This window comes from Limanda limanda, chromosome 15 (genome assembly GCF_963576545.1).
Source record: "Limanda limanda chromosome 15, fLimLim1.1, whole genome shotgun sequence".
NCBI classification, from domain to species: domain Eukaryota; kingdom Metazoa; phylum Chordata; class Actinopteri; order Pleuronectiformes; family Pleuronectidae; genus Limanda; species Limanda limanda.
Window position 1 is genome coordinate 22,446,819 of NC_083650.1, and position 26,803 is coordinate 22,473,621.

General features: G+C 41.1%; 1 protein-coding gene across 2 annotated transcripts; it reads right to left on the reverse strand.

Annotated features, from left to right (window-relative positions):
• Positions 1-909: 909 nt before the first annotated feature.
• slc1a4 (solute carrier family 1 member 4) lies at positions 910-26,554 on the reverse strand. 2 transcript variants are annotated; one of them, XM_061086686.1, is made up of 8 exons: positions 25,915-26,554; positions 16,269-16,311; positions 14,422-14,487; positions 7,403-7,569; positions 7,021-7,254; positions 5,763-5,957; positions 5,498-5,632; positions 910-4,224 (listed from the first exon to the last, which is right to left on the reverse strand). In XM_061086686.1, exons 1-8 carry the CDS (start codon positions 26,427-26,429, stop codon positions 3,981-3,983), a joined length of 1,599 nt encoding a protein of 532 aa, XP_060942669.1. In that variant the 5' UTR covers positions 26,430-26,554; the 3' UTR covers positions 910-3,980. The 2 variants fall into 2 exon arrangements, with proteins under 2 accessions (XP_060942669.1, XP_060942670.1); XM_061086687.1 differs by lacking the exons at positions 16,269-16,311; positions 25,915-26,554 and adding an exon at positions 14,939-15,004.
• Positions 26,555-26,803: the final 249 nt, after the last annotated feature.

The following is a 26,803-nucleotide window of genomic DNA, read 5'->3' on the forward strand; positions in this document are numbered from 1 at the left end:
GTCTGAGCATGCCTGAATATTCTCTCTCTCTCTCTCTCTCTCTCTCTCTCTCTCTCTCTCTCTCTCTCTCTCTCTCTCTCTCTCTCTCTCTCTCTCTCTCTCTCTCTCTCTCTCTCTCTCTCTCTCTCTCTCTCTCTCTCTCTCTCTCTCTCTCTCTCTCTCTCTCTCTCTCTCTCTCTCTCTCTCTCTCTCTCTCTCTCTCTCTCTCTCTCTCTCTCTCGCACATTGAGTCTGGTTCTAGAGGTTCCTTCCTGTTATATGAGAGTTCGCTTGTCGTGGGAACTGATGGGTTTTGCTATAAAATTGTAAGATCTTGACCTTACTATTTGAAGTGCCTTAAGATACTGTATTTTGCTATATGAATGTAATTGATAATGATGATGATTAGTGAGAATAGTAGTAGTAACAACAAAACAGAGTGAGTTGCCAGATGAGGTAAAGTGAATTAAAGCACGGACAGAAACTGTGACAATCAGAAATGTGACCACAAGTAATCTCTGATTAATATTGTCAGTACCAGTGACCTTATCAACCCAGAAATATGATTGTGTTTAAATGTATCAATGATTCATTGCATTAATGATTCATGTGAAATGAGCCTGGTTCTAAAGGCCATTAAAGGGCAGTGCAGCCTAAATCTGCAGGATCATTTGTTTCAATCTCTCAAGAAAAGGGCGGCACTTTTTAAAATCTGTTTTTAAACACATTCTTACATCACTTCTCCATCGAATCCCATTCACACACTGGTGCTGGGTTTTTCAGGATGGGCCGGGGATCAAACCTGCGACTTCTCAATCTATTAGTGACCCACTCTAGCTCCTGAGCCAGAGCCACCCTGTGCTGTCAAGTTTGGTGTCCTGAATAACATTATGAACTAATAATAACAGGTTGGAAATAGCAGAAGGAACATTTTGGTTGCATGAACACTTTTACTGTACCACTTTTAATGTTGACAGACAGAGGGAGCATTGAGAAAGCACTAAAGTTTTAGACAGTGACATGGCACAGGCAAGGTTGAAGGTAATTCATTTAAAAACATTAAAAATTTAAAAAAAATCAACAATTTGTTATCGGGGTAGTAGGATCATTAAAAATGTTTAACACCAAGGTAAATTGTTGCAAGGAGAAAGTACAAATAACACAAAAAGTTAAAACAATTACAATAAATTAATATCAAATATATATGTCGCACAATGCATGTAATTATTGTATCAGATAAACTCATCAGAACCTACACAGACAGTTCAGTTTAGGTTAAAAGAGCAGTAGTTAGCTTAGAAAAGTCTGAAATGAAGAATAAGAAATGTTCAGACACACTGGTTTACTCCATCTTAAGAGCAGAATGATCCAAAACCAAAGCAGCACCACCACATCATAATGAGTTACTCAGAAATAAAATGACAGCAACATGAATGAAATTTCATACACACAGAGATCCTTCACCTCTAAAAGGGTGAGAAATTAAGTGGCCTCATCAACAGCTCCTCCACACAAATAATAATAGATCAAATAAATAGGAGATGTTACTGATATCGTTCAGCAATATCATCTGAAAATGTATAGACACCACAGCTATGGGATGCAACCACCCTAACATTTTTTGTTTCACATTAATGCCTATCACCACTGGAGGGCAGCACAGGCTCTTCCTATCAGTCAAGTCCTGTGTCCTAAAAGGAGACGTGTATCCTTAGAATAAAGGAAGGCACCTGTAAGTAATTTGGAGCAGTGCATACTGCACACTTAAAAAATATCCCATCAAGTAAGCCACAATAATGGCAATGACCAATGTTCCCTTTAGAGCAACCACAGCTAATAGTTTATCCCACAGATTGAAGATGTCAGTGGTAAGAGAGATGGATTCTGACAGGGAGTGGGTTGCACTGAACAATTCAACAATTAAAATACAAGCATTAGCAAACCTCACGTAGGCTAACCACCAATTCCAATGAAGGTTAATTTGATGCACGCTTTGCCTTTGAGACACAACTGAGAAACATCTGTACTAAGATAGAGGATGCATTCACAACAGAACGGCATTATAGTATACTGCAAACTCATCATTTCGGTTTAGGTTCAGTGTGTGTGGGCACATATGACAGAGGATTTTTGAGTGAATCTTGACAACTACACCAACAACTACAGGTAAAATGTGTGTTATTGGATAAATGGGGGACTGGAGTGTTTTCCTGATGTCTTACCAGTGTGTTTACAGTACTTATATTTGACCATATGTAATTCTGGCAATGACTGGCAATGTCAGATCCTATGAGACCCTCAAGTAGGCCAACCTGGAAATGTCAATGCACAGTAAGCATCACCCTTGTTACCTGGACAAAAAGCCAATGCCACTTTTACATTAAATAAAGAAATTAATGGCAAAATGTTAACCACAGACCGTATTTCAGGCATCAAAAAACACATTCTCTTTGAGACAAGGGAACAAAAGGACAGACATGCTAACGTACATCAGGGTTTTAGAACTCCAGCCATGATAGAGGTCTGCCTCTTTTGGCTTAGAATGGTATTTATCCAGTTATTACCCTGCTGTCTCAGCAGGACTGAACAGATGAGCTTAATTTCTGTTCTGGTTTTGACTGGAAATTTTTATAGTTTTCCACCATAGATAAATCTAGTATCTTGCCAACCAAAGTATCAGGTTGGTCTAAAAACCTGATATAACCATTACCATAATTAGCTAATAAGAGAATTAGTCATAGTTAATTGACAGCTGCATGTTAACACTGCTGTAGCTGGCGAACTAGCAAACCAACATCAAAACAAAACTGGCTACTTTTCAGACTCCTTGGTGCATAACTACAACTTTAGAGAGTTTGCTGAGCGGACTGGATCTTCAGAGTGTGGCCATTATTAATGGAGCGGATTTGTAAAGGAAATTACCTGCTGTCTTGACAAAGTTATGGTGACACGATTATAAAATGCTGATAAGAAATGGGAGATGAGGTCTGGTCATATTCATGGCTTATCATGTTTCTGTTTGGCTATTTAAGAGGATTAGAGAACCATGTAAATAACGCATTATGTTTCTTTAAGATAAACGGACTAGACAGGGATTTTCCAGTGACATACAAAACGAGTATGTTTACTTGCCATTGGTCCAGTATTTAACTTACCATACTGAGCCAGCTGAGTCACAAGGGACTCTGGGTCAACATGTTGCATGAGGCAAATTTGTCAAATTCTTAACCTTACATTTGAAGAGTTAATGTTTGACATTGTCAACTGATGGTCAGCAAACAAAAGACTAGGAGCATCCTGTAAACATGTCTCTGGATTGTGACCATTAGTTCAAACCTGGGAACAAAAGTTCCTTTTTCATTCTGACTTCGATAGAAAGAGAGAATTTGGTCTCCACCAGTCGAGTGGACTTTCCTGAACATGAAACTATAGATAACTACAGATTTTGGAAAATAGTTCGTTTTTATAGTTTGTCATTGTATTTGGTGTCTGAAGATAAAAACCAAGAAATGCACTGGATAATGCTCTGACATACAAAATTATGGCTGTGAGCATCTCCTATAATGCATTAGACACAGATACAGAACTATGACATTTCTGGGAATGGTTTAAAGATATTTTACAGTGTGTTTCAGTTACTGTTTACCACAAAATGCTTTAATAAAGATTAAGAAGTACAAAAACTCTGCTTTGAGTGAAAATTAAAATAATGTTTTTGCAATACTGATGAATTGTTTTCAAAGTTAATGATTTTCATATCCATCATATCCCAATTGCATTTAAACACTTGGTTGGAAATCCAACTATTGAGACATTAGTCCAAGTGACCAAATTTTGAAACAGCAGCAGCAAGTACACTGTGGACTGTCAATGCTGTTACTATGGCACTATTTCCCTTCACAACTGAAACCATTAGTGACCTTGTTTTTTTCATTGGACACTGAGTTAGAAATGTGTCCCCTCAGCAACAATGTCAGAATTGTTTAAAGGTCTTGCTGAGTTCACAGGACAGATTCGATAGCTTCCGGCGTCCCCTCTAAACCTTTGATTTTGAGCATTACTAGTGGCGAGGTCTCCTCCTCTGCCTGGCCGTTTGCCACTGCCTCCACCCGGACCTCCGCCAGCTCCTCATCCTGCTGCTGCTGCTGCTCCTGCTTCTTCTTCATCTCCATTTGGTTGATGTGGTGGAGGATTCCAGCACCGAGAGCATCACCCTCCACGTTCACCACAGTGGTGGTACGGTCGCTGTGTACAAAGTGGACATACAGTAAGTATCACATGGCAAAGGTCAGTTGTCCTTTTTTATCAAAAATGGAAAAATTATATTTAATGGTTTAAATTGGTTATTACATAGACAAATCTAGGTAGCATTTATTTCAATTATTATTCAAAATCCTTTTTGACGTAACACAAACTTATAATAAGGGGAACGGCATGTCTGTCATTACTAAAGTGCTCCCTGGATGCCTGGAACTAAACTATGAAACTCTGGTGTGCACACCGAAAACTAGAGTTGGAGCTAGCAGCTGGCTACAAGAGACAACCAGCTGGACATTGTCAATGTAGACATCCGAGGAAACAAAGAAGAGGAAAAGAGAAAGTGATCGAGTCAAAAAAACGAGTAGAATAGATTATCGGATCATAATTCATGCGTTGGTGAGAACTAGAAGTGACAGAGGCCGACCTGTCATAACTTTTGCTTGTTTGCTGCTCTGCTTGTTTGATGTTGGGCTGTGTAAGTGAAGTAGTGGACTCCCTAGTGTATCATCAGAAGCCTGGTAAAGCCATTTCGATAGAGGTTTAGCAAGATGTGCAGTGATTGTGCATGGTCCACATGGCTCAGACCACGACTCTAAATTAAGACAGTGAATCATACCTGTAGGGGGAGCCCAAGAATAGCCGAGAGCATATCTTGCATTGTGGTGCTTTACGGGATACAACAGTTACCTGTTATACTAATTTAGAGTAAGACTAGACGACTGCTCTTCATTCTAAGCCAATCCAATTTTTTTCCCTCCATTTAATTAATAATAATAGTCGAAGTTAAATGTATACAATTCCCATCTTAAGAAAACAAAAAAAAGTATTTTCCTATCACCCCCTCTGAGAGGATACATGGAAAAGCAGCAGCATTGAACTCCTTCTGCACAAGGCCGAGTGACTAATCTTCAAAAGTTGTTTTTGTTGCAGAAACAGGAGAACGTGTGTAGAGGCCCTGGAGAGAGTACTGAAAACTGTACCATATGTGGCCAGTCTCATGAAGCAGGAATGCTTTTTTTGGATATAAAACATTTATGTGTTCCAGCATGGATGTTTGCTTTGTTATTACAAAACAGGGGAGCTGTGGGAAATTACAACAGACGTTGTGTACCTTTGCTTCCTGCCTGATGATCTGCCTGTCTGGAAACCCTTATCTAGTTTAGCTTACTACAATGTTGGCAATGTGTGTGCATACATGATCAAAGGACATTGTGCATTTTCTCATATGAGAGTCACTGGGTTCACAGGTGTTACTCACACAATCCAGTCAACAGCCAGCATGAGGGACAGATCATTGGTTGGCAGGCCGATGGCCTCCAGGATGATGGCGATGGTGATGATGCCGCCAGCTGGGATGCCTGCTGCGCCGACACTGGAGGCTGTGGCTGTTACCCTGTTAATTAATGATGCCATGAATTTAAAAAAATACCACTTATACCAATAAGAAGCAGCAGGAAGTCACATTTCTGAAGGGTTATGCTGAACTTAAGGAGAGAAACTTTTCTATCATCCCTAGGACTCACAGGATGGTGAAGATCTGTCCGGCGTTCAGGTCAACATTATTGAGCTGAGCTATGAAGACCGCAGCAATGCACTGGAAAATGGCTGCCCCATCCATGTTGACTGTGGCTCCAATGGGAAGGATGAAACGGCTGATTCGTTTGTCCACACCATTATTCTCCTCAACGCACTTTATCATTGAAGGAAGAGTTGCGGAACTGGTGAGTGACAGGGAGAGATACAGTACAGTAGTGAAGTTAGAGCATATTTGTCAGCCATTTTAGAGAACGGTTTATCAAACATTTTATGAATTCAAGTTTATCAACCAAAGACCCAGAAGCTCTACAACCCTGTAACCGTTTCTACTACCCAGTGGTCCAGAGATTCAGCTATACAACACCACCCTCAACACCTGCCAAGACCCTGAGTTGGCTGTCCTGGTCAACATCCTGTCTTCCCCCAGGTTGGTGGTGCTAGCTGAAGTTTATTCTGCTCCTGAATCTGGGGTCTCAACTGACATTCACTCTGCTTGTGTGTCGGGGATCGCGATGGCAGCCCCTGCAAATACCAAGCCTACAATCCAGCCAAATGTCCTAGTGCCACACCATTGACCTTCAAGTCATCATTTATTGGGTTTCCATCAGTGATGCTGACCTCCAAAAGGGTTTCTCTTATCCTGGCTCCAGCCTGCAGCTCAGTCTCTTAAGGGGAACCACCCGCAAATTTCCCCCACTGCTTTGCCTCAAGAGGGACCTGCCTTTGGTATAAGCCTCCATCCTAAGGGGACATCCTGCTTTCATTCTTACCTTCCCCATCATTCTTCTTCCCCTGTCAACCTCCTAAGAGGTCCTGCCTTCACAGATGCTCTCCAGGGCAGTCAGAGAATTTTGTCTTATTCGTTTATTTTTTCCCCAACATTAGGTATTTAGGAGTACATATAGTATGATGCCATGCTTCTGTACACAAGTCATGATGTCAATGCAATTTGATAAGGATAGGATAGCTATGAAGACAGCCAAGGTCGACAACCATTATAATCAGTCAGCCTCTCATTCTCTTTAGTGAGATGGTCTCTTTAGGACAGAGGTAATCTACAACATCTGTTTGTAATACACTCAGCAAAGGACAGCCTTGAGAAAAGAGTTGACTACACAGTTTTAATTGTATTGCAGTCTCCTCGAAGCATTGAGCATCAATAATCTACATATGCTTACGACATCTGTGGGTCTCCAAATACATATCAATACAGTTCATAGGGATCTCTGTGATGTGACAGTATACCTGGAGCAGGTGGCGAAGGCAGTGGTGAAGGGTGTGATGAGTCCTGACAGGAAACTGAAGGGGTTCTTGCGTGTGAAGCCGAAGTAGATGAGCGGCAGGACGATGCCTCCGTGGATGATGTGGCCCAAGATCGAAGCAAAAATGTATTTTCCCAGACTGGTGACCAGAAGAACCACATCTTCCATCTCAACAATCTTACTGCCCACCAGGAACATGATGCCAAAAGGGATATACCTGAGAGAGACAAGAAAATGCAGAAAGACAATAAGATTTTGTTGGGTAAAGATTTAACACATATTGAGTATTACTAGATGAAGTCCAGATACTGTATATCACTTACATTGCTGCTGTAAAAATCTCATGTACATCCAGCTCTACTCACCACATGATCCAGGACACCAGTACCATGGTAGCCTCATTGAAAGCATTGAAGAAGCGAATGAGTTCCTCCCCCTCCTCTCCCAGCTTCTTCAGAGCCACACCGAACACCATGGCAAATAGAACCAGACCCAAGATGTTCATGCCCTCTATTTCAGTAGCGACAGGAACCTAAAACAAACAGCAGAGACACAATATATGAGTCGCTGTGTTGTGGGAAGAAGCTGGAGCTTAGCCTTACACTCTTTTAACACAGGTGTCATTTCAGTGAAAAACCATGAAATATCTTCTTTCAGAATGATCCACTTGAAGGTTCAGCGTGTATGATTTAGGCAAAAAGGATGTATCGGCAGAACATGAATATAAAATAATCCTGGTGTGTTTCATCTAAATTGTATAAATTGTTGTTTTCGTTACCATAGAAATAGCCTTTATATTTAAATACTTTATATTTACATCTGCAGCGGCTCCTCTCTACGGAGGCCCCCAGTCGTCCGGGATGGACAAACTCAAAACCTTTTGAGTTTTTATGACAACTGAAGGCTACCACAGGTTCTCTTTCATGTTTGAGGCTATTCATGTGCAACATGCAGCTTCACCACTAGATGTCACTAAATTATACACACTGAACCTTTAAGAGCTAAGCAAGGCTACTCTTAAACTAATTTATTCACATCTGAACACTGAAATACTTCTGCCATCCTCAGGCTAAAAGCCGTAAAAAAGGTTCTTGGATCAATAAGTGTCTAGCAGCTCAGTGTGGCTCATAGTTTTAGCAACACATTACCACCATAGTTAAGAGCGCAGCTAAGGGTTCTTGGAATGTAATTTGTTTTGCATGGATTTGGTCAGAACCCGAACTATTAAAGTAACTGAAATTCAAACTTGATGGAGGAAAAAGCAAGGTATCCTCACAGTTATTGCAAACTGTCATTAATGCAACATGAATGAATAAAATGTCATGGCAATCGAACCCAACAGTCATTGAAATATTTCATTATCATCCCATCATCATACAACATCCCCAAGCGATTGAGAATGTCTCATAAATTTCCGTTTCTTGTACATCTCGGTCTGGACATATGTGGTGGACTGGATTGATGTACTAAAACTCAACAACTGGGACTGGGAACTCATTATGTCAAACAATAGCACTGATAAATTCCGTAGTAGTTTATACTGCATCAGAGTGTGCATCAGTGCCCAGGTCTGGGGCAAGTTGACGGGTTCAGTGAACTGGATGACGGATAACGAATAAGGACAAGGACAAATCCTGAGCTCAACCCTTTCCCATTGTCACGATGTTCTCCCACAGCCCTACCAGCTTCATCCCCTGGCATTCGGAGGGTACTGTCCACCATGACCCATGACAGACGAATACCATGGACTGATGCCAAGATCAGATCTCCCAATTGTTCCTCTATACTGGGACAATGGGGTCCAGCCACAGTCACTGGGGAAAAGTAGTAGGATTTGGACGATTATTATTCTATGTTCAAAATTTAGCAAAATTAGATAATCTTGCAAACAGTTATTTAAAAACCTGTAAGTGATATAAATTGTAATGAAACTTGCTGAAGCATATTATCTATTCTTATAAGGTTCTTTAGTACGTTTGTACGATTTCAGTGCATTCTTTCTTATTGTGGTGCTTTTGTTCTGTCTATGCTTCTGACAAATTAACAAGATGTTACCAGGGGTCACCAACCTTTTTTAGACTGAGAGCTACTTCGAAGGTACTGAGTAGTACGAAGGGCTACTTGTTTCCAGTGGTGGGAAGTAACAAAGTAGAAATACTTCGTTACTGTACTTAAGTAGATTTTTCAAATATTTGTACTTTACTTGAGTATTTATTTTCCTGACGACTTTTAACTTTTACTCGCTACATTTGAGCACAAATATCTGTACTTTCTACTTCTTACATTCTCAAAACTGGCTCGTTACTTGAGCAGCGGAGGTTGGCGCAACGTGCACCTTTACGCACGGCGCACCTCTCTCTCTCTCTCTCTCGCTCTCACGCTCCTGCAGGAGCTCGGTTCAGTCTTTATTATTAGGGCCAGAGCACTGACAGACGTGAGGCCCTATTGAAATTGTAAGGATTATTATTCAGGCAAATGAAATGCTTTTTGAGGGCTTTTATTAGGTGACTTTACATAATTTTTTGAAGGTATTCCTTTTTCGATTCACATTCGTTTTCCCTTTCCTGCTTCGTGTCAACATCTGCACATAAATACATAGCTCGAAGCAGCAAGTGGTTAACTTTTCTTAAAGAAAATATTGGAAGTATTTGGTTTAAACAAAAACTGTTGGTAAATAGATTATCATTGGTTGGCCGTGTCTACTTAGTCTTACACGTCCACGTAAACAAAACAAACAGATTTAAAACAAGTCGAGATGGAAAAACAAACAACACAACCAATTATATTTGCAAACGCAAAAACAGCTTTCAGCCAACACAACCAAAAACAAACACTCTGTCGTGGACTACTGCATATTTACGCACACAATTCAGGTTTTTTAATGGACCTCGCCAAATGGAACCCTGGGTAATCAGGCACCTAGTTTTCCACTCACTATAATGCCAATATAATTTTTGCAAAGATATTATATCATATCTATATATTGCCAATTCCAATCCTTAGTCGCCCTTTGTGCTGACTCAACACAACTTAGAAGCTGTTGAGTCTTTATATATGTATTGTACAAACTGGCTTATGTGTACAACTTCAAGCAGGGTTGTGTCTTCACTTTGTCGTCCCTACAGGCAAGATACCCTACAGGTGTATTGTCACCCTGCTTCAAACAAATGCAAACACAACCCCAGGCCCATTCAGTGAAGATAGTCTAATGATAAATAAACAGGCTTACATGTAGATGTGTGGACAAGCTGGCGGGCAGGATTACAGGCAGGTAAACATCCAGGCAGTTACACAATACAGCTAATAGACACAAAAGGTTCATTTGGTCTATTAGTGGCAGGTCTAGTGTTCTTAGGTAGAATCAAGAGGCACTTGTTTATTCTGTTGTGTTGATTCTTTGTTGTCGCTAGAAGTTCAGATGCACTTGTCCAATACTTTTTTAACCTCAGCATCTCGGGTTCAAAATTTGTAAAATTATACATTATATATATAGTGTTGTTATAATTTTTCAGTCAGTTGAAATAAATCCTGAACTGAACAAGGCCTACTATAAAAAGCACTTAGCATTTTTAATTTTGGTACTTGTACTTTTACTTTTGATACTTAAGTACATTTCAACACCAGATACTTTTGATACTTAAGTACATTTAATATGAGCAACTCTAAGACTTTTACTCAAGTCATTTTCTGACAGGTGACTTTTACTTTTACCGGAGTCACTTTCAAGTAAGATATCTGTACTTTTACTCAAGTATGGCTTTCAAGTACTTTATACACCATTGCTTGTTTGATACAAACGTCCTGAATAACAGAGTTGCACAGATCACCTTTTAATATTATTAATAATATATGTGAAGAGACTGTCTGATCAAGTTAATGTTAATTATTCCTCGAAATAATTATTAACAATGATTTCCACAACAATGATTGTAGGAAACAGATATATTAATACATGCAACATTTATTTCTGTTAAACTGTTTCAACTTTGCTTAAATTCAACTTAATTGAAGTACTTTTGGTGACATTTATCACTACATGCCTCCATCAGTCTGTTCTTTTTCAAAAGTAGATAAAAAATAACCAAATAACCACTTATAAGCACTTTGTTACAAGATGATAAAGCTCAACCAAAAATAACACATGCATATGACTGGGGTGTAATGTTTCTAAGTCTCTTCTTCAATTTTTGGGTCTCATACTGTCAGCTGCCAGAGTTTTCAGACCTAAAATCCATACAAGTCTCTCCTCATGTCCTCCTTCATTCACTGTGAACCCAAGAGCAAGACAGGCTTCATCTTACTTTCTTTTCAACTTGTTGACATTTATCACTACATTCCTCCATCAGTCTGTACTTTTTAAAAAATAGAGAAAAAATTAATTCAATTAAAATCACTTTGTCACAAAGATGATAAAGCTCAAACAAAAAGAACACATGCATGTGACTGGGGTGTAATGTTTCTTAGTGTCTTCTTAATTTGTTTGGTCTCATAGAGTTTTCAGACATAAAATACACACTTGTCTCTCCTCATGTCCAACCACATTGACTGTGAACCCAAGAGCAAGACAGGTTTCATCGTACTTTCTTTTCAACTTGGTTTTTGAACACTGTCTCTTGTTTGTCCCTGACCGGCTGCCTCACGTGAACGATGCTCTCCACTGTGTGTGTCTCTGAGCGAGTGGGTGGGGGCGGGGCGGAGCCCCGGGCCTGAGGCCGGCTACACACCGGCCTCAGGCCCACCGTCGTGTAAACGCTAGGCTGTCACACCGGTTGGTAAGCGTCGTGTAGATCCCTAGCACGCCGGGGCCAGGCTGCACACCGGACACGCTAGACTCCGCGGCGGTCATCCTGCGATTCCTCTCCGTGATCACACATACAGCTGATATTTGTCATTAACGGCAACGGTGTCCCAGCATTTGTCCTTTTTAATGTACAACACGGCCGAGGATCGTACAGCTCACTGTACTACTTCTCCACTTCAATTATTAATTTAATGTCATCCATCTTCAAGAACTTCTCCGCTGTTTGCTCCGTTCAATGTCGGGTGTCGAGGGTAAATTACGTATTCTCCACTCACGCGTCCGGTGTGTAGCCGGCCTTAGCGTCGCGTAGGCGTCGCGTAGGCGTCGCGTAAGCGCACCGCCAAGCCTTAAATAACAGCTGGCTCCCATCCACTCCCATGTTAATCCCTTGTGAAAAGATCCGAAACCATGTCCACTAGTATAACCCGTCACTGACCAGCGGAATTGTCCGCCAGAAAAAGGCTCTGAGGAGCCGCTGTGGCGATGTCAATAAACGTGTGCCACACACGAAGAAGAGCCGACTTCAACAACAAACATTACTCCACCTAGTGGTCTGGGGGTGAATTGCGTTGCAACACGCGCAACTCTGGGGGAACTATAAACCAAAACGAGTCCGTAGAAGCTGCGTGCGTGCGTGCGTAAAAAACGACTATAAATCGGCCTTTAGTGTGTGCGCGACGTGCACGTCACTGCACAGGGAGCCGCTGCAGAGGGGCTGAAGCCGCGGGCTGCCGACCACTGGCTACGGCGAAAGAGCGATTTGTTTACTGCTCCGCCGTTAAAGAGCTCTAATATTAGTTGGGCCTCACATTTCCTCCTAACGGTCGCGCGCCCCACACAGTTTGAGAATCACTGCTCTGAGTGAATGATTGGGGGCGGAGCCCCGGGGCCTGTGTGTGTGTGTGTGCTGTCTGGACACACACACACACACACACACATGTCCCCCTCCCGGTCGCGCGCCCTAACTGTTTGAGTATCACTGGCATAGAGTGAGATGGCGGTTTGACTATTTTTTTAATTTCAAATGTAATTATTTTTTCTTTTTTTTTTTAAATTTTTTAAATTTTTTTTTTTTTTTTTAAATTTAGAGCATGCCTTGCGGGCGACTCGCGGTGTCCCTGCGGGCGACCAGGTGCCCGCGGGCACCGTGTTGATGACCCCTGCCTTAAACTGTCCGACTTCCTGGTCTTAAGAAGACCAACTCTTTAACCTCTCACTCTCAGCAATTACTGACTTATTTAAAATAATTGTTTCTAATGTAATGTGTTGGAGAAAGTCATTGTTTCTGGTATTGAGACAGCCTTGGCTAAGATAACAAATGATCTACTCCTTGTTGTTGATAAGAGTGGGAGCTCCATTCTCCTTCTGTTAGACTTGAGTGCAGCTATGACACTGTTGACCTGCTACAGCGTTTTAAAACCTGAGTTGGTTCAAAATGGTCCTGCTGTTGATTTTTTACAATCCTATCGTTAACCTATTCTCTGTAGTGGTTGGAAAGTCCTTATCTTCTAATTCCCATTTCAGTCATGGGGTTCCTCAAGGATAAATCCTGGGGTCGTTTTTGTTCCCCATTTATATCCTATAAGTTTTATCGTACCCACATGTCTATATCAAGGATTTACCGACTCCCTACGAGCTTGGGCACCATCATAGATCAGCTGATAGTGGTCTTTTGGCCGTTTCCAGAGCCCAGGTTAGGCTTACCAAATAGATTTTATTTATTTACATTTTATTGTTTTTGTATTGATTCATGTTTATCCTTTTTGTGAAGCACTTAAGAACTTTGTTGAGAAAGGTGAAATACAAACAAAACATAGTATTGTTACTATTGTCATTATTATCATTTTTATCATTCTTATTATTATATAGCATTGATGTTTTAAAACCTAAAATCGAAAAATTGAATTGACTAAAAGTAAACAAAGCTTTGTTTTGTTCAAATACAGGTATAAGTAAGATCAACTCTTCAGGTTACATAAGATGGTATCTACTGGTGTTTGCTCTGTCAGTGTTTGCACTTGTCTTTACTTTAAGTATCAGGGTAAATAAAAATGTATCTTCTCGTTTGCTCTTACATGCTTCATGTTAATTTGATCTAATGATCTATTTAAAATTCTGAATGCACTGACGTGAGACGATAACAATTAGTCAAATTCAAATATGTTAACAGTAAGTTAACATTTACTAAGGGTTATTCAGGGCCAGTGGCTCTGAAGTCCCAGTGATATTTTGAATCCTTAAATGTACAGTGACCTTTTAGTTTGAAGTTTGAAACTGCTGTGTTTCTAATGACAAACCAAACTTATTTCATCAACTCACAAAGACACTTCCAAACATGTCAGCATGTCTCCATCAACCTGGGAGCATTCTCCCCTTACTGGTTACCTTCAGTTGCTGTTTTTGGTTCCAGCTGGGAACCAACTCTAACCACCAGTTACATTTTTTCAGTTTTGTCTTGTGTTGGTCCAGATGGGAGCACTTTTCCTTTCAGAGGTGCAATGTTTAACATTTCACACAACATACCATATGTGCATGTGAATGTGTACGTAGTTGAGTGTTGTACATGTTTTAGATTGTTTGTACCTTTTGATAGAGGATGGTCCCATTGGTGTCGTTCCCCGCAGCAACCATCTTGTAGTCGGTGGCATACTGAAACATGAAATAAAAGAAAAAGTTGATGCTGTTTGTTCATATATTTTTGTTTAGTTCATACTTGTGCTAAAATGTGTAGCTATAGTGTCATCATTATTGCTAATGTCTGTGCTGTACCCTGATGCATCTCCATTTTGAAACAGAGGCCATAAATGTTCATGTCAACTGGCAACTGCCTATTGAAGCAATTTTTGGAAGCAAATTAATGTGTTAACATAATTGTGCTACGTGTCTCCTTTATATAATCAGTTTTTTTAAATATCCTATGTATCTGTTTTGTTTTTTCAAAGCTAGATAAGTCAATGTGTCCCTTTTGAGCGATCATTACCTCTTTACACCAAAATTAGCAGATAAAGTTTTTTAAACAAGGGTTAACCTCTCTTTGTTTTAACCCCTTAGCGTCATACTCAATATCACGAACGCAACGAAAACTGAGGCACTCTCTCACCTTGCTTTCTGGCCAAATTAGCACATTCAGACCTGGAGTCGATAAAAACCTGTGTCTTCCGATTGCAGACAAAAGCCAGATATTAGTGGTTGTTAGTGGGTTTTTTGACCAGTGGAAAAGGGGCTGATGAGCCATCTTCTCACCTGACTTTCTAAGTGAATAAAGTTACTCCACCTCCAAAAGCCAAACTACTCTTCTCTTTTTTACCATTTATGCAGAGCAACACTTACATTTCGTGTCTCTCAAGTCAAAAGGTTTTTTTGATGACTGAGGACATTTTGCAGGATATACAATTATGATTTTACCGATTCATAGAATTATTTTACGTAGAATTGGAGGTTTTGATGCACACACACACAACTACTTCAGCGATTCTGTGAGTCCGGCTCTCATTTTCTTTACACAGCCCTATAGGATAAAGGTTCCAAACATCCATACGGACATATACAGACTTTAAATGAGTTTCTTGACAATGAAACACTGCTGGACCTGCAGAATATATGCGAATAATGTCAAAAAACTCAGAGGACACCCTTCCCAATAATCTAAATCTTGCTCTTAATTTGTGTAAATATCTGTTTAAACGTCTCACCGTTTGTCATTTTGTGTAAATCTCCCCTCTCCTCTGATGTCTTGGTTTAATCCACACTTGGAACCCTTCCACAGGGGCTCTACCACAGTACAGGCTGGGTGGGTGGGAGGAATATTGAACTCTATGACCTGACTGCACTTTGAAACACAGCTTATTCTGCCTGTTTGAAGTCACTACCTTGCTTGCAGGTTTATTATTTGCTGTTCATGGCTTTAGGCACTCTCAGAGCTGTTAGTCGGAGTGTATGTGTGTGTGTGTGTGTGTGTGTGGGGGGGGGGGGGTTCTCTTCTGTGTGTGAATGGCCATTTTGTATCCCCGGATCCCCAAATATTGAACTTTCCTGGTTCTTATTTTAGCCTTTACAGACAGGATCATAATTCTAGGAAGTGGAGTGGGCCATGTTCAAAAGCAGCGAGGCGAGGTGGGTTGCTAGGCTGGCTGGAATGGAATGGTCTCGCCATGGTAACGGCTGGTAAAGGACAAGGAAAAGAGGCATTTGTGCGAGCAGCGGAGAGCAGCCGGTGTCTATATTCTGAACGACGCCTCATTAAGAGGCTCTCAGTGCTACAGTGCAGTAAATGAACACGGAGTGGCATCTGCAGGGCTAGGGAAATAAATTCTGATGAACAATCCGAGGTAGGACACAGGTGGTCAGGGAAGTCAAGACAGAAATTAGCAATAAAAAAGAGGAACTGATGAAAAACGTGAGGTGTGATGAAGTGAGGTGCTGGCACTCACGGAGCGGAAAGCAGCGGCCACCAGGTTTGATGGGAATAAATTCCTAGAAAAGGAAAAGAAAAAACAAGTTAGATCCACAGGACAGTACTGCCGTCCTGTGCAGTTGTTGGATTTCATGTAATTGATTATAGATTCTGGATATATTCAAGCCTGCACTTGGTTAAAATGAAACCAAGCAAACAACAAATGAATACAAGCTCCAGACTTTAACAAGCACGTCATCTGAACAGTAAACTGCTAACCGGACTGTTATGTTATAGCACTTTGGCTCTTCCCCAGGGTTGTTCATAAACTCCACCACTTCTTAAGGTCGGCCACTGAAGTCCTGCTGTCTGGTTCGAACTTTATTAAAAGAAATCACCAAAGTCTTTACGTTAGCTCCACTTGTCCATAAGAGACACTGAGATATTTCCCTTTCAGAGATTCTTTCAAGAAGATTACTGTCCATGTATCAACTGAAGGTCCAAGGGAATGGTTTTCTCTGTTGTTGGGGGTTGCAGAATTGTGACCTTTTGCCCCAGCTTTCACATGGTGGCTGCCTCTGGCTGTGTTCCAGATTTATACTACATGCTTCTTCTATAGGCTCATGAAAAAAAGTACAGTTGAAGAAGGCTAACCCTTGATAATGAGTGTGTTGTTGATGCACACCCGAAGTAGCCTTCAGTGTGTGGCACTGCTAACAGGTGGAAGAAATGGACAGAAAGTAAATATGGCATATTTGGAAAAAATAGGCCTTAATTGTCAAGGGTGTCCTGAAGAAGCAGTTTGTTACCAAGGACTTTGTGTTTTTGTTTGTCTGTAAGAAAAGGAAGGGAAGAGAAGGATGGGACAAGGACCAATCCATAACAATTTGGTGCAGACCTGAAACAAAGGGGATTTTTTCATGACTTTCTTTAACATGTTGTCACTGACTTCGCTGAGAAAAATTCCTGGATCAATCAGGCATATTCCGTGAGTGGGTGCAGTTTGCTGAGCTTGATTAAATTCAGGAGGACTGTTGACTCTTGTTCGAGGTATGCGCTCTAGTGCTGTTCAAGTTCACTTTGGCCCCAAATTTCTCTTTGAATGTAACAGAATTCGATTTCCTCCACAAACAAGACATTTAAAAAAGTGATTATGTTTGCATTTGTGGCAAAATGATTAATTCCTACCTAAAATAACATAATGAGCAGCAACCTAATATTTGGCAATTGTGTAACTTTGACTCATGGGGATTAAGCAAATATGGACCCACGTGGTTTAAGTGTCTATAGCTACCATAGAGGTTTAATGCAGCATTGTATGATGAATGATAGATCCTGATATTACTGTAAAAGACATGAAAACACTTGTTGGCAGCGTACATAGCAAGAAGCACGGTCAGCATCCTTTGTCACCAGGGTCAACCGAAGATAAACACACGGGTGAAACATTGATCTGGACCTTTTTCCTGTGTTTACAATTGAATTGTGATGTTTGCAGACACCACAGAGTCGATCATTCACAAGTCAGCACGCTTTATGGCTCGGTCTCCTGTTAATAAATCTTTTTGTTTTCCCGTCTCCTTTTGAAAACCAGTCTTACCTTGAAACATCACAGCTAAGGACACGGTTGTCCTTAAATCACACAAGTTAAATTTATTAAGGAAAATACGTTTCTTTAACAGCTGAAGTATTATTGGTCTGCGCAGGTTGCTATCTTTTGGCATGTTGTGAACAAAATGTTGGATTAGGGTCACAGTGACAGCACAGGCAGAGACAACCCTGCAGAGCTGGGGAGGCTGTGCATGGTGCATCAAAGAGAGATAGAGATTCACTTAAGCTAAAAGCCCTTAAAGGCATCTCATATGGCAAATGTTGCTTCTTCTTTTTTTAATCAGCCATGGTCATAATTGGTTCCCCTCATTAGAGAGTGATAACCTTGCTGCATTTGAACTGGAACACGTCCAGCCAACTGGTTTCTCTTATTTGAATTACATGAGCTGCTGCTGTGGGCCAATTGGGACTTTAAAGGCAGTTCTTCAGCTCAACGGTTTTAGCTTATTCCATAATAAATGTGACAAATCATTAGGTAAAATACGCAAATTTGATCCAGGTGGCAAATTCATGGGGGATTAATCACATGAACCTCTAGATGGAATTCGTCTTGAAATTTTGTTTAACAAGATTAGCAATTTGTTCACCAACGAAACAACCCACAGTGTGACAGTAGCCTGTGTAAAAGCATTAGCCTACAGCTATGCTAGCAGTTCTATGAGGCTATACTTAAAGGAATAGTTGTGCTTTAAGCTTAATGCTGTGCTCGATGATAACATGCTGATGTTTATCACATTTAATGCTCGCCATGTTGTTTTTCAGCATGTTAGCATTCTACAGTTTAATAGCGAAAGTCAGATATTTCACTAACAACCCAAAATATCCACCTCTTGGTGATAGTGGGGGAAAGTCAGGGGGTCACAACCACAGAAAGGAGAGTGGTATCGATCATGAACCTTCTATGGAGTAATCATGCATTGTTCCAGGGGTGTACTTCTATCCATTCACGGCGAATAAACCAACTAGATCTGCTAATTTTGCTGAATAGACTGTGTTGATATCAGGTTGTATTTCCCACGTAACTGCCAACCTGAGGCTGAAAAAGAATAGTATGATTATTATTACTCATATTGTTGTTGAGATATATCAGTCACAAGTTTGGTGGACAGCTTTTAAATTTCAAATTCACAGTAAAAAAAAAGAGGATGATGATCAAACAAATGAATTGTATATTCATTCATTATTATTTGTGAATTTTGAAACATAGTACCTCTATAAAAAAATGCTATTTGGATGTTTCATTTGTCCATATTGGAATTTCTACAAGATTTCAAAGAATTGTTGGGACATCCTGATAGCTGCGACATGTCTGTAGTTCTTTTCACCAAGTGGGAGACTGAGTTAAGGAACTCTCAATGTCTTTGACTCTCGGAAATTGGGGGCTGAAGTGAACTGTTTTTCCCCTTTGGCTGTTTGTCATTGAGGCAAACACGGTCAACAGCAAACATTGCTCCACACCATAACGGAAAAGTTCAAACATCAGGCAAATGCAAATACCTGCCAAGTATATTTTCACATATAGGTAATTGACTTGCTGTGACATATCCTGTAGAATCCGATATACAATACTGAACAACTGCGTTTTTGCCCTTCACTGCAATTTATGAAACAAAGTCAGACTGAGGAAGGAGATGTTTAAGATATTTTTCAATGTCTTGATAGCGTTTACTGTTGTTCCATATTAGTCAGAGCCCCACTAATGAAATAGATGATATTTACTCAGCTTTGAAGGAAGTTCATTATTCATCTTGTGAACACAGTCTGGTTTTGGTGCACCGTCTTTTTTGTCACAACTACAAACCCACTATAAAAACTTTTTTTCCTTGACAGCCTGTGTGTATAGGCGCCACGCTAAGTTTGTTTTCACCCCTGTAAGTAAAGCATACAGGGATTATTGGAAGCCCGTGGGCCTGTTCCGTGTATTAGTGTGTGTTTATTGTAACGTTATCCTCTAGGGTCATAATGTATTGTGCAAAAAAACACAGACTTTGCTCACATTTATTCCCAGGGCCAGACGTGCAGCCAAGCAATTCAGATCATAACCCTTTGACCTCTGTCAACTGGCCACAGCCAAATGCTGCTTCAGCTGTTAAATGTGTTAGCTCCACTGACCACACTGGCAGGTAGCCATGCTATCTTCACCTCCTCATATCTTGACTCTCCGAATCAAGCTAATAAATGAATTTTTATATTCTCGTTGCACCCGAGAAATGAATAGGCTTCTTAAAATTCTCTGCATGAAGTCGGTCAGGTTTCCTACAATCACATGATGGAGGTGAGGACCTGGATTAACTCTGGAAACCAGAGCAGAGAACTGGCATGTTTTCTTTCCCACACAGGCTCTGCAGAGGCCCACTGCCTCCTCTGTGTGGTCTGATTTGTAAAGCCCTGTTACATAACAACTTGATTTCCTAATTAATTGAAGCCAGACATCATGACCAATGAAGCAGAAAGAGTTATTCAGCTAATTTGCTTTTGAGTGCTTCTGTGTTCTTTTTGCTGACTCAGTCTTCTTTGGTTGCTATTTAACTGCACAACAGCTTTTCATGCAACATGTTTAGAAATCATGATTCATTTACACAAAACAGAAATACATGTCATAGAGATAATAACTAGAGTTTTACTCAAATTCATCCCATTTGTTCATTCAATATTTAGTTTTAAATTAAGCAACATTCTGCGAACATAAGTCTGATGAGACAGTGAGATTGGCAACATAAAAACTATAGATTTGCCTTCTGTGTGACAATAATAACATTAAATAAATGTTAAATCAAATTTAACTAGAATGGCACTCAGGAGAGCTCATACCTCCACCAAGGCCCTACAGTCCCTTTATGAAACACACTTAAATCCACTAGATCCCCATTTCTTATATGTAAGGAAAGTTTTAAAAAAAACACATCCTGGATCAAATTTCATGGAAATTGGTTCAGTAGTTTTTGTGTTATCCTGCTAACAAACAAACAAAAGCAGATACAAAATCTCCATGGTGGCGTTAATTAAATAAAAAGTTCAGACAAATTAAAGTTTTTTTAAATAATCTTAAACCATGGATTTAAAAGTAGTAAGTCTGATCTTAGCTGGTCGTCCAGAGTTTGGGGGCTGGTCCTGCTGATGCATTGTCCTTACTGGTAAACTGGTTGATACACAGGAAGACACACAGGCGAACAAACCGAAAAAGGGACGAGACGGAGGCGAGGTCAAAAACCTTTGAGAGTAAATACACACAGGAGACTAAACACCAGGAATAATGACTGCTATCTTCGCCACAGAGGAGCTAACATGAACTGGCACAGAGGTACGGGAATAAAGAGACTCAATACTGGAGGAGGAGGGAGACAGTGAGACGCAGTAGCTACACATTAAGGTGTGGCACACAATCACAACAACAGGAAAAATACAGGGCAAGAGGTAGGAAATGAAAGGAATGGGAAAGTCCGTAACACTTACACTACCAGTCAAAAGTTTGGATCTTCTCATTCAATGGTTTTTCTTTATTTTTCTTTCTTTCTACATTGCAGATTAATATTGAAGACATCCAAACTATGAAGGAACACATATGGAATCATGTGGTAAACATAAAAGTGTCAAACAAAACAGAATATGTTTTATATTTTAGATCTTTCAAAGTAGCCACCTTTTGCTTTGATGACAGCTTTGCACACTCTTGGCCTTCTTTCAATCAGCTTCATGCGGTAGTCACCTGGAATGGTTTTCCATCAGTCTTGAAGTGTTTCTGTTTGTATATTCACTTCCTGTTTTATTTTGTTGTCTGGGTTCTTGTGTCTAGTGTCTAGTTCTACTTCCCGTTGGTTTCCCCACACACCTGTACATTGTTTGTCATTAAGCTTTTCCTATTTTTACCCTGTGTGTTCCATCACCCTTTGCCAGATTGTCATTGTCTCCTTTGTGTGTTCATGCTCTCCAGCGTTAAGTTCCGTGTGTTTGCTTACCTGGTTTTGGACTCTGCCTGGATTACCGACTTTGGATTTTGTGCCTTTTCCCTGAATGGTCTTGTTTGCTTCTGTGCCTGCCTACCCGTGTATGATCTGGATTGCTAAAGTAAAGTTTTATTTTGTACTTTAATTTTCTGTCTCCGTGCTTCCTTTTGCAACTGAGGTCCCAGACTTGTACAGAACTATCACAAAGAGTGTGTAAAGCTGTCATCGAAGCCAAAGGTGGATCTAAAATATAAAACACTCTGGTTTGTTAAGCATTTTTTTTATTTACCACATAATTCCATATGTGTTCCTTCATAGCTTGGTTGTCTTCAATATTAATCTGCAATGTAGAAAGTAAGAAAAATACAGAAAAAACATTCAATGAGAAGGTGTGTCCAAACTTTTGACTGGTACTGTGAGTAAAACAACAAATTCTGCCAACAATGTACCAAATTACATGACAACCTCAGAAGAGGAACCAGGATCATCATCATCTGGCAACAATGAATGTCTGTAAAACATTTGATGCCAATCCATCAGACTGTTTTCACATATTTCAGTGTGGACCAGGTGGTGGACGGACCAACCAAATGTCTGATGTCACTTTGTGTTGCCTTTCCATAGAAATAGCTTTAGAGAAGAGATGTTCTGATACCATTTTTCCCTTTAATATACTGATCCCGATGCCTGGACTTTATATCTTTCGATACATAGTACTGAAAAGATCCCAAAACAACAACTTACATAACATATACTAACCGTGCATGGCACTGATGATTGCTAACATTGTTGTATGGCGTTTTGCTAATGTTGTTATTTGCAAGACTTAAAAGCCATCCTGAGACACTGGAGTCTTGCATAAAGTACACATCGCCATTTTACTTGAGGGACTTTCCAGTGTGGAATATAAACAAGTGGCTACACGCTACACAACCGCAAATTGCTTCTTCTTCACTGCATTTTAAACTTGTTGTACTTGCCAGGGGCAGTACAACACAACTGCTGTTATGGAACAGCAAAGAAGAAGAGTGTGGTGAAACTAATATACCTTAAAGACGTGGTATAAGTTCGGTAAATCCTTCAGGGCCACTAGGCTGTCTAATGTGATGGCTTGAACTGTTTCTTTTTAATTAGGCGTCTGATGTCTGATGGTAGTGATGGTGCTACTCTTCTGTGGTTTTTTAAGGTTTGGTTAAATCAGACTTGTGCGGAACTGAGACACTTTGCAGGAATCAATTTGATATCATGTCTCCTCAGAAACATGCTCAGGACGTACATACAGTCTTTAGAGCTCAAGTAGAGGGAGGTTGTATCTTTTGAAGCTTTCACCTTGTCGTTACTTGGCAGCTCAGTGAGTGTTGTCCGGCACATCAGCTCATTTCTAATTAAACAGCATAGCAAACATGTTGAATCAGGTCCTGGACCTCTCTCCAAACACCTGAAGGAGTTCTGTAAACTCAGCATATTCAATAGCAGGCTTTTCTACTTTCGGAGGAGGCAAATAAAACCCATCTTTGCCCTGGGTAATGTCATATATGAAATAGCAGCAGTTCTGCCACACCCAAAAATTTGGAGTAGAGTTTGTTTTGTCCCAGGCCACAGAGCAAAAAAGGAAAACTCTTACATGTCCTCCAATGGTTGTTCAGTATCATCTAGTACAATATCAGTAATCTTCAATGGACCATTAAGACAAACGGACACTTTGAAACAATTTGAATTTGGTTTAAGCAGCTCTGCAGCAGCAACAAGGTTCCTTCATAATGAGGTTTGAGCTTCTAAGCTATCAGCTCCGTCACCACAAAGTTTGTCAAAGTTTGTATAACTTTGCAACTGTCAGAATGTGGTCTTGTAAAACCTGCTTGTAGAATTGGACAAACAAAATCTTCGGTGTAAACTCTATCCAAGAGCATTTGTCCTCACAACAGCTGTTAGGACACAAGAGGTTAGCCTTGGTGCGACTCATGCGTCCGCAAACTAAACAAAAATTTTTTTCGATTATTTATCTGGAAAATTGCAACCTTCCATATTTCCGTTGTTGACAGTCACCAGCAATGACACCTTTTCAGGCAAAGCTGCTTTCAGACATAAGTCCAGAGAATGTCAAATCAATTGGGTCCGGACTTTTTCCGGGGTTTGCCTTTCACACATGCACAACCCAGCAGGAGATTCTCCGCTCAGATGCATTCAGCACAGAAATCTTCAGAGCGTTCAGGTGAGGGGTGCTGCAGCAGGCAGAGGCACGACGTTACATATGAATCTCGCTGCCCAGGTCATATGTTTGTGTTTAAAGCAACACCGGCATCGACCCTCATCACCAAATCTCTATATACACCTTCTTCTGTGTCTTCTACACGTATGACACCGCTTCTTCATCCTGAGATATTTGGATTCCTTTGGTGTTTTTTTCGGTAATTCTGTTGCGTAAAATGTCATCAACACGCCCACTCACTCACGGTGAATCGGCCGAAGCCTCACTCTACCAGCAACCATCTCCTGTTCTTTATCCCCACACTAAAACTTTTAAATACTCCTTAGTCTCTGCACGAGTCCAGAAAACTCTGAGGATCTGAAAACCTTCAGCGAATGCAGCAACAGAGGAATATGATTAAGAGAATTCTCTCTCATCCTTCCTTCAGTAATTTTGCCCAACAGGTCGGCAATACAAAAAATAATTCTGCAGTGTATCACTGAGAAATAAAGGCAGACTGTCCAGCTGCTGTGAAGATAAGGTAGAACTGCACAGAGCTGCAGACAGTGTTGCTGGGGTTTATCCCCTCCACCTCTTTCCCTTCCTCGAAATACACTGCACTCTTACAGCAGCTGTCAGCTTTCCCTCACACTGTGGGAACTTATTATTAGGACCCCTCCTGTCTGGGTCACTGAAGGCCGGTGCGTTCTCTGATATCTGGAGACTGAAGCTTCCAGTATAGCCGCTATCTTTTTTTCCAAATTTCCACAAAACATTTGCACATTTCACAAAAGAGACAAAACCTGCTCACAAGACCTTGACATGCCTCTGCAGAAACCCCCCCCCGTGCAACTCCCCCTTTTCCTTTCCCGCGTAAAGGACAAAGCCAGAGAGACTGCATGACAAAGTGGCACTTCGGCCGAGTCTTACACTGCATGCTGATTTCTAAGTAAAGTGGCATAAACCCATGTACAAATATGTAGATGCAAGTAAAGCGCCTGTGTTAAAATGTGTAACATGATATGAGTTTTAACAGGTCGTTTATCACTTCAAGTGTCGACAGATCATTAAAAATTGTCCAGTGTTTCATATTATTACGTTTGATTGTTGTGAATGATGCATTGACATAGTTGCAACATTTTACTCTTGTAGGTGTTTGAGTTCAGGCTGATTTTAACTTCTTTATATATTTTTTTTAATTTATTCTTCCACAAAAAAAAAATCCTAATTTTATGAAATGGTCCAAAGTCTTGTGTGCAAACTCTTAAGTAGCTGTCACATAAATGTAGAGCAATGAAAAGTACAATATCACCCTCTGAAACGAAGTGAAGTATATGTGTAAAGGGAATTCTCAAATAAAGAGTACTCCAGGAACTGTATTGTACACAGCTAGAGTGCTGGGATAAATAAAAGGTAGTAAATTCTGTATAATGATCGTATGATCGTTCCTGGAACAGCATGCCTTACTGCAACACAGTCTGGGTGCATGGTGCGACTTCTTCAGCTCTAGACGAGAACAAGTGCAGGTTGTAGTCAAATCAAGACGGTTTTAAGAATTACGAATTACGCACACATCATTTTTTAGGAGAAATCACCTTTGAAGTCCTGTATCAGTCTCTAAAAAACACACTAATAAACATTACGAATAGTGTTTTGAATGTGATTTGCGACTATCGTATGACTCTGTCGTGATTTACAGTGCACCGCCATGTGCTTCATACGCCGGTGTCTGAGTGAGTGTGTGCGCCTTGGATCGCTCCATGCGTAAAGACACTCGTGTGTGAGATCAGTGCGCCTGGAGCTCGCTGTGCCACAAACCAGACCACACCAGCGTCTCATCCTGCAGAGAAACTAGAAACTACACCACACCAGCTTCTCATCCTGCAGAGAAACTACAAACTACACAGCAGTCTCTAGTTTTCAGACTGTTGCCACGGTACCTGGCCAGATCCAGGAACGAGTCGGCTGTCTCCTTGTCGTTGGTGATGCTCTCCAGTCCCAGCTGGTTGGTGTTCAGCCCCCCAGCACCCACGCCGGGTTTGATGATGAACGCCAGGGTCACCCCGATGCAAGAGGCGATCAGCGTGGTCACCAGAAAGTAGGCGACGGCGATGCCACCCAGTTTGCCCAGGGAGCGAGTGTCCAGGCTGGCGGCGCCGGAGATGAGGCTGCAGACCACCAGCGGCAGGATGATCATCTTCAGCATCCGCAGGAGCATCTCTCCCGGGAAGGCGAAGTAGGTCATCTGCGCTTTGGTCAGGTCCATGTTGCGGACCATCATGCCGAGCCCGACGCCCACCAGCACGCCGGACACCGTCATGATAACGAGCAGGTTCTTGCCCAGGCACACCGTCGCCTTCTCCAGGAACCTCTTCTGCACTTTCTTCTCCAGCATCTTGTCGGTGGAGTCCGACTTTGGCAACGCGTGTCCGTTGATTTCGCTCATTTTCTCCATCGTGTCGTTGTCAGTTGTCGGAGCAGCGTGGGAAAGCGGAGTCCGGCCACTGTGTGGGATGCTTCCACACAGACGGCTGCTGCTGTGTGAGGGCTCACAGCTCACCGGGAGCCAATGGAGGATGAGGGACGACACAGAAAGCGAGTGGGACATGCGCACAAATTCCACCGCTTTATAAGGAGAGCAAATGATGCAAGAGCAGACGGGATTGCCCGAGTCCCTCTGTGTCAATGTGGCACAGTTCCCTGCGCTGAATTGACTGGAAACAGGTGGCACCATAATGATTACGAGAAGAAGATGTTTCCCTTAAAGCTAAAAATCCACTCTCTGCTGTTTCACATCCTGTCTGCTGTCTCCATCCTCTCCATAACATG

Coding starts and splice junctions, on each gene's coding strand:
- slc1a4 (XM_061086686.1), bottom strand. CDS start 26,429: ATGGAGAAAATGAGCGAAATCAACGGACACGCGTTGCCAAAGTCGGAC. Junction 16,312..25,914: donor TCGTTCCTGGATCTGGCCAG/GTACCGTGGCAA, acceptor TTCCTTTTCTAG/GAATTTATTCCCATCAAACC. Junction 14,488..16,268: donor TGGCCGCTGCTTTCCGCTCC/GTGAGTGCCAGC, acceptor TTCATGTTTCAG/TATGCCACCGACTACAAGAT.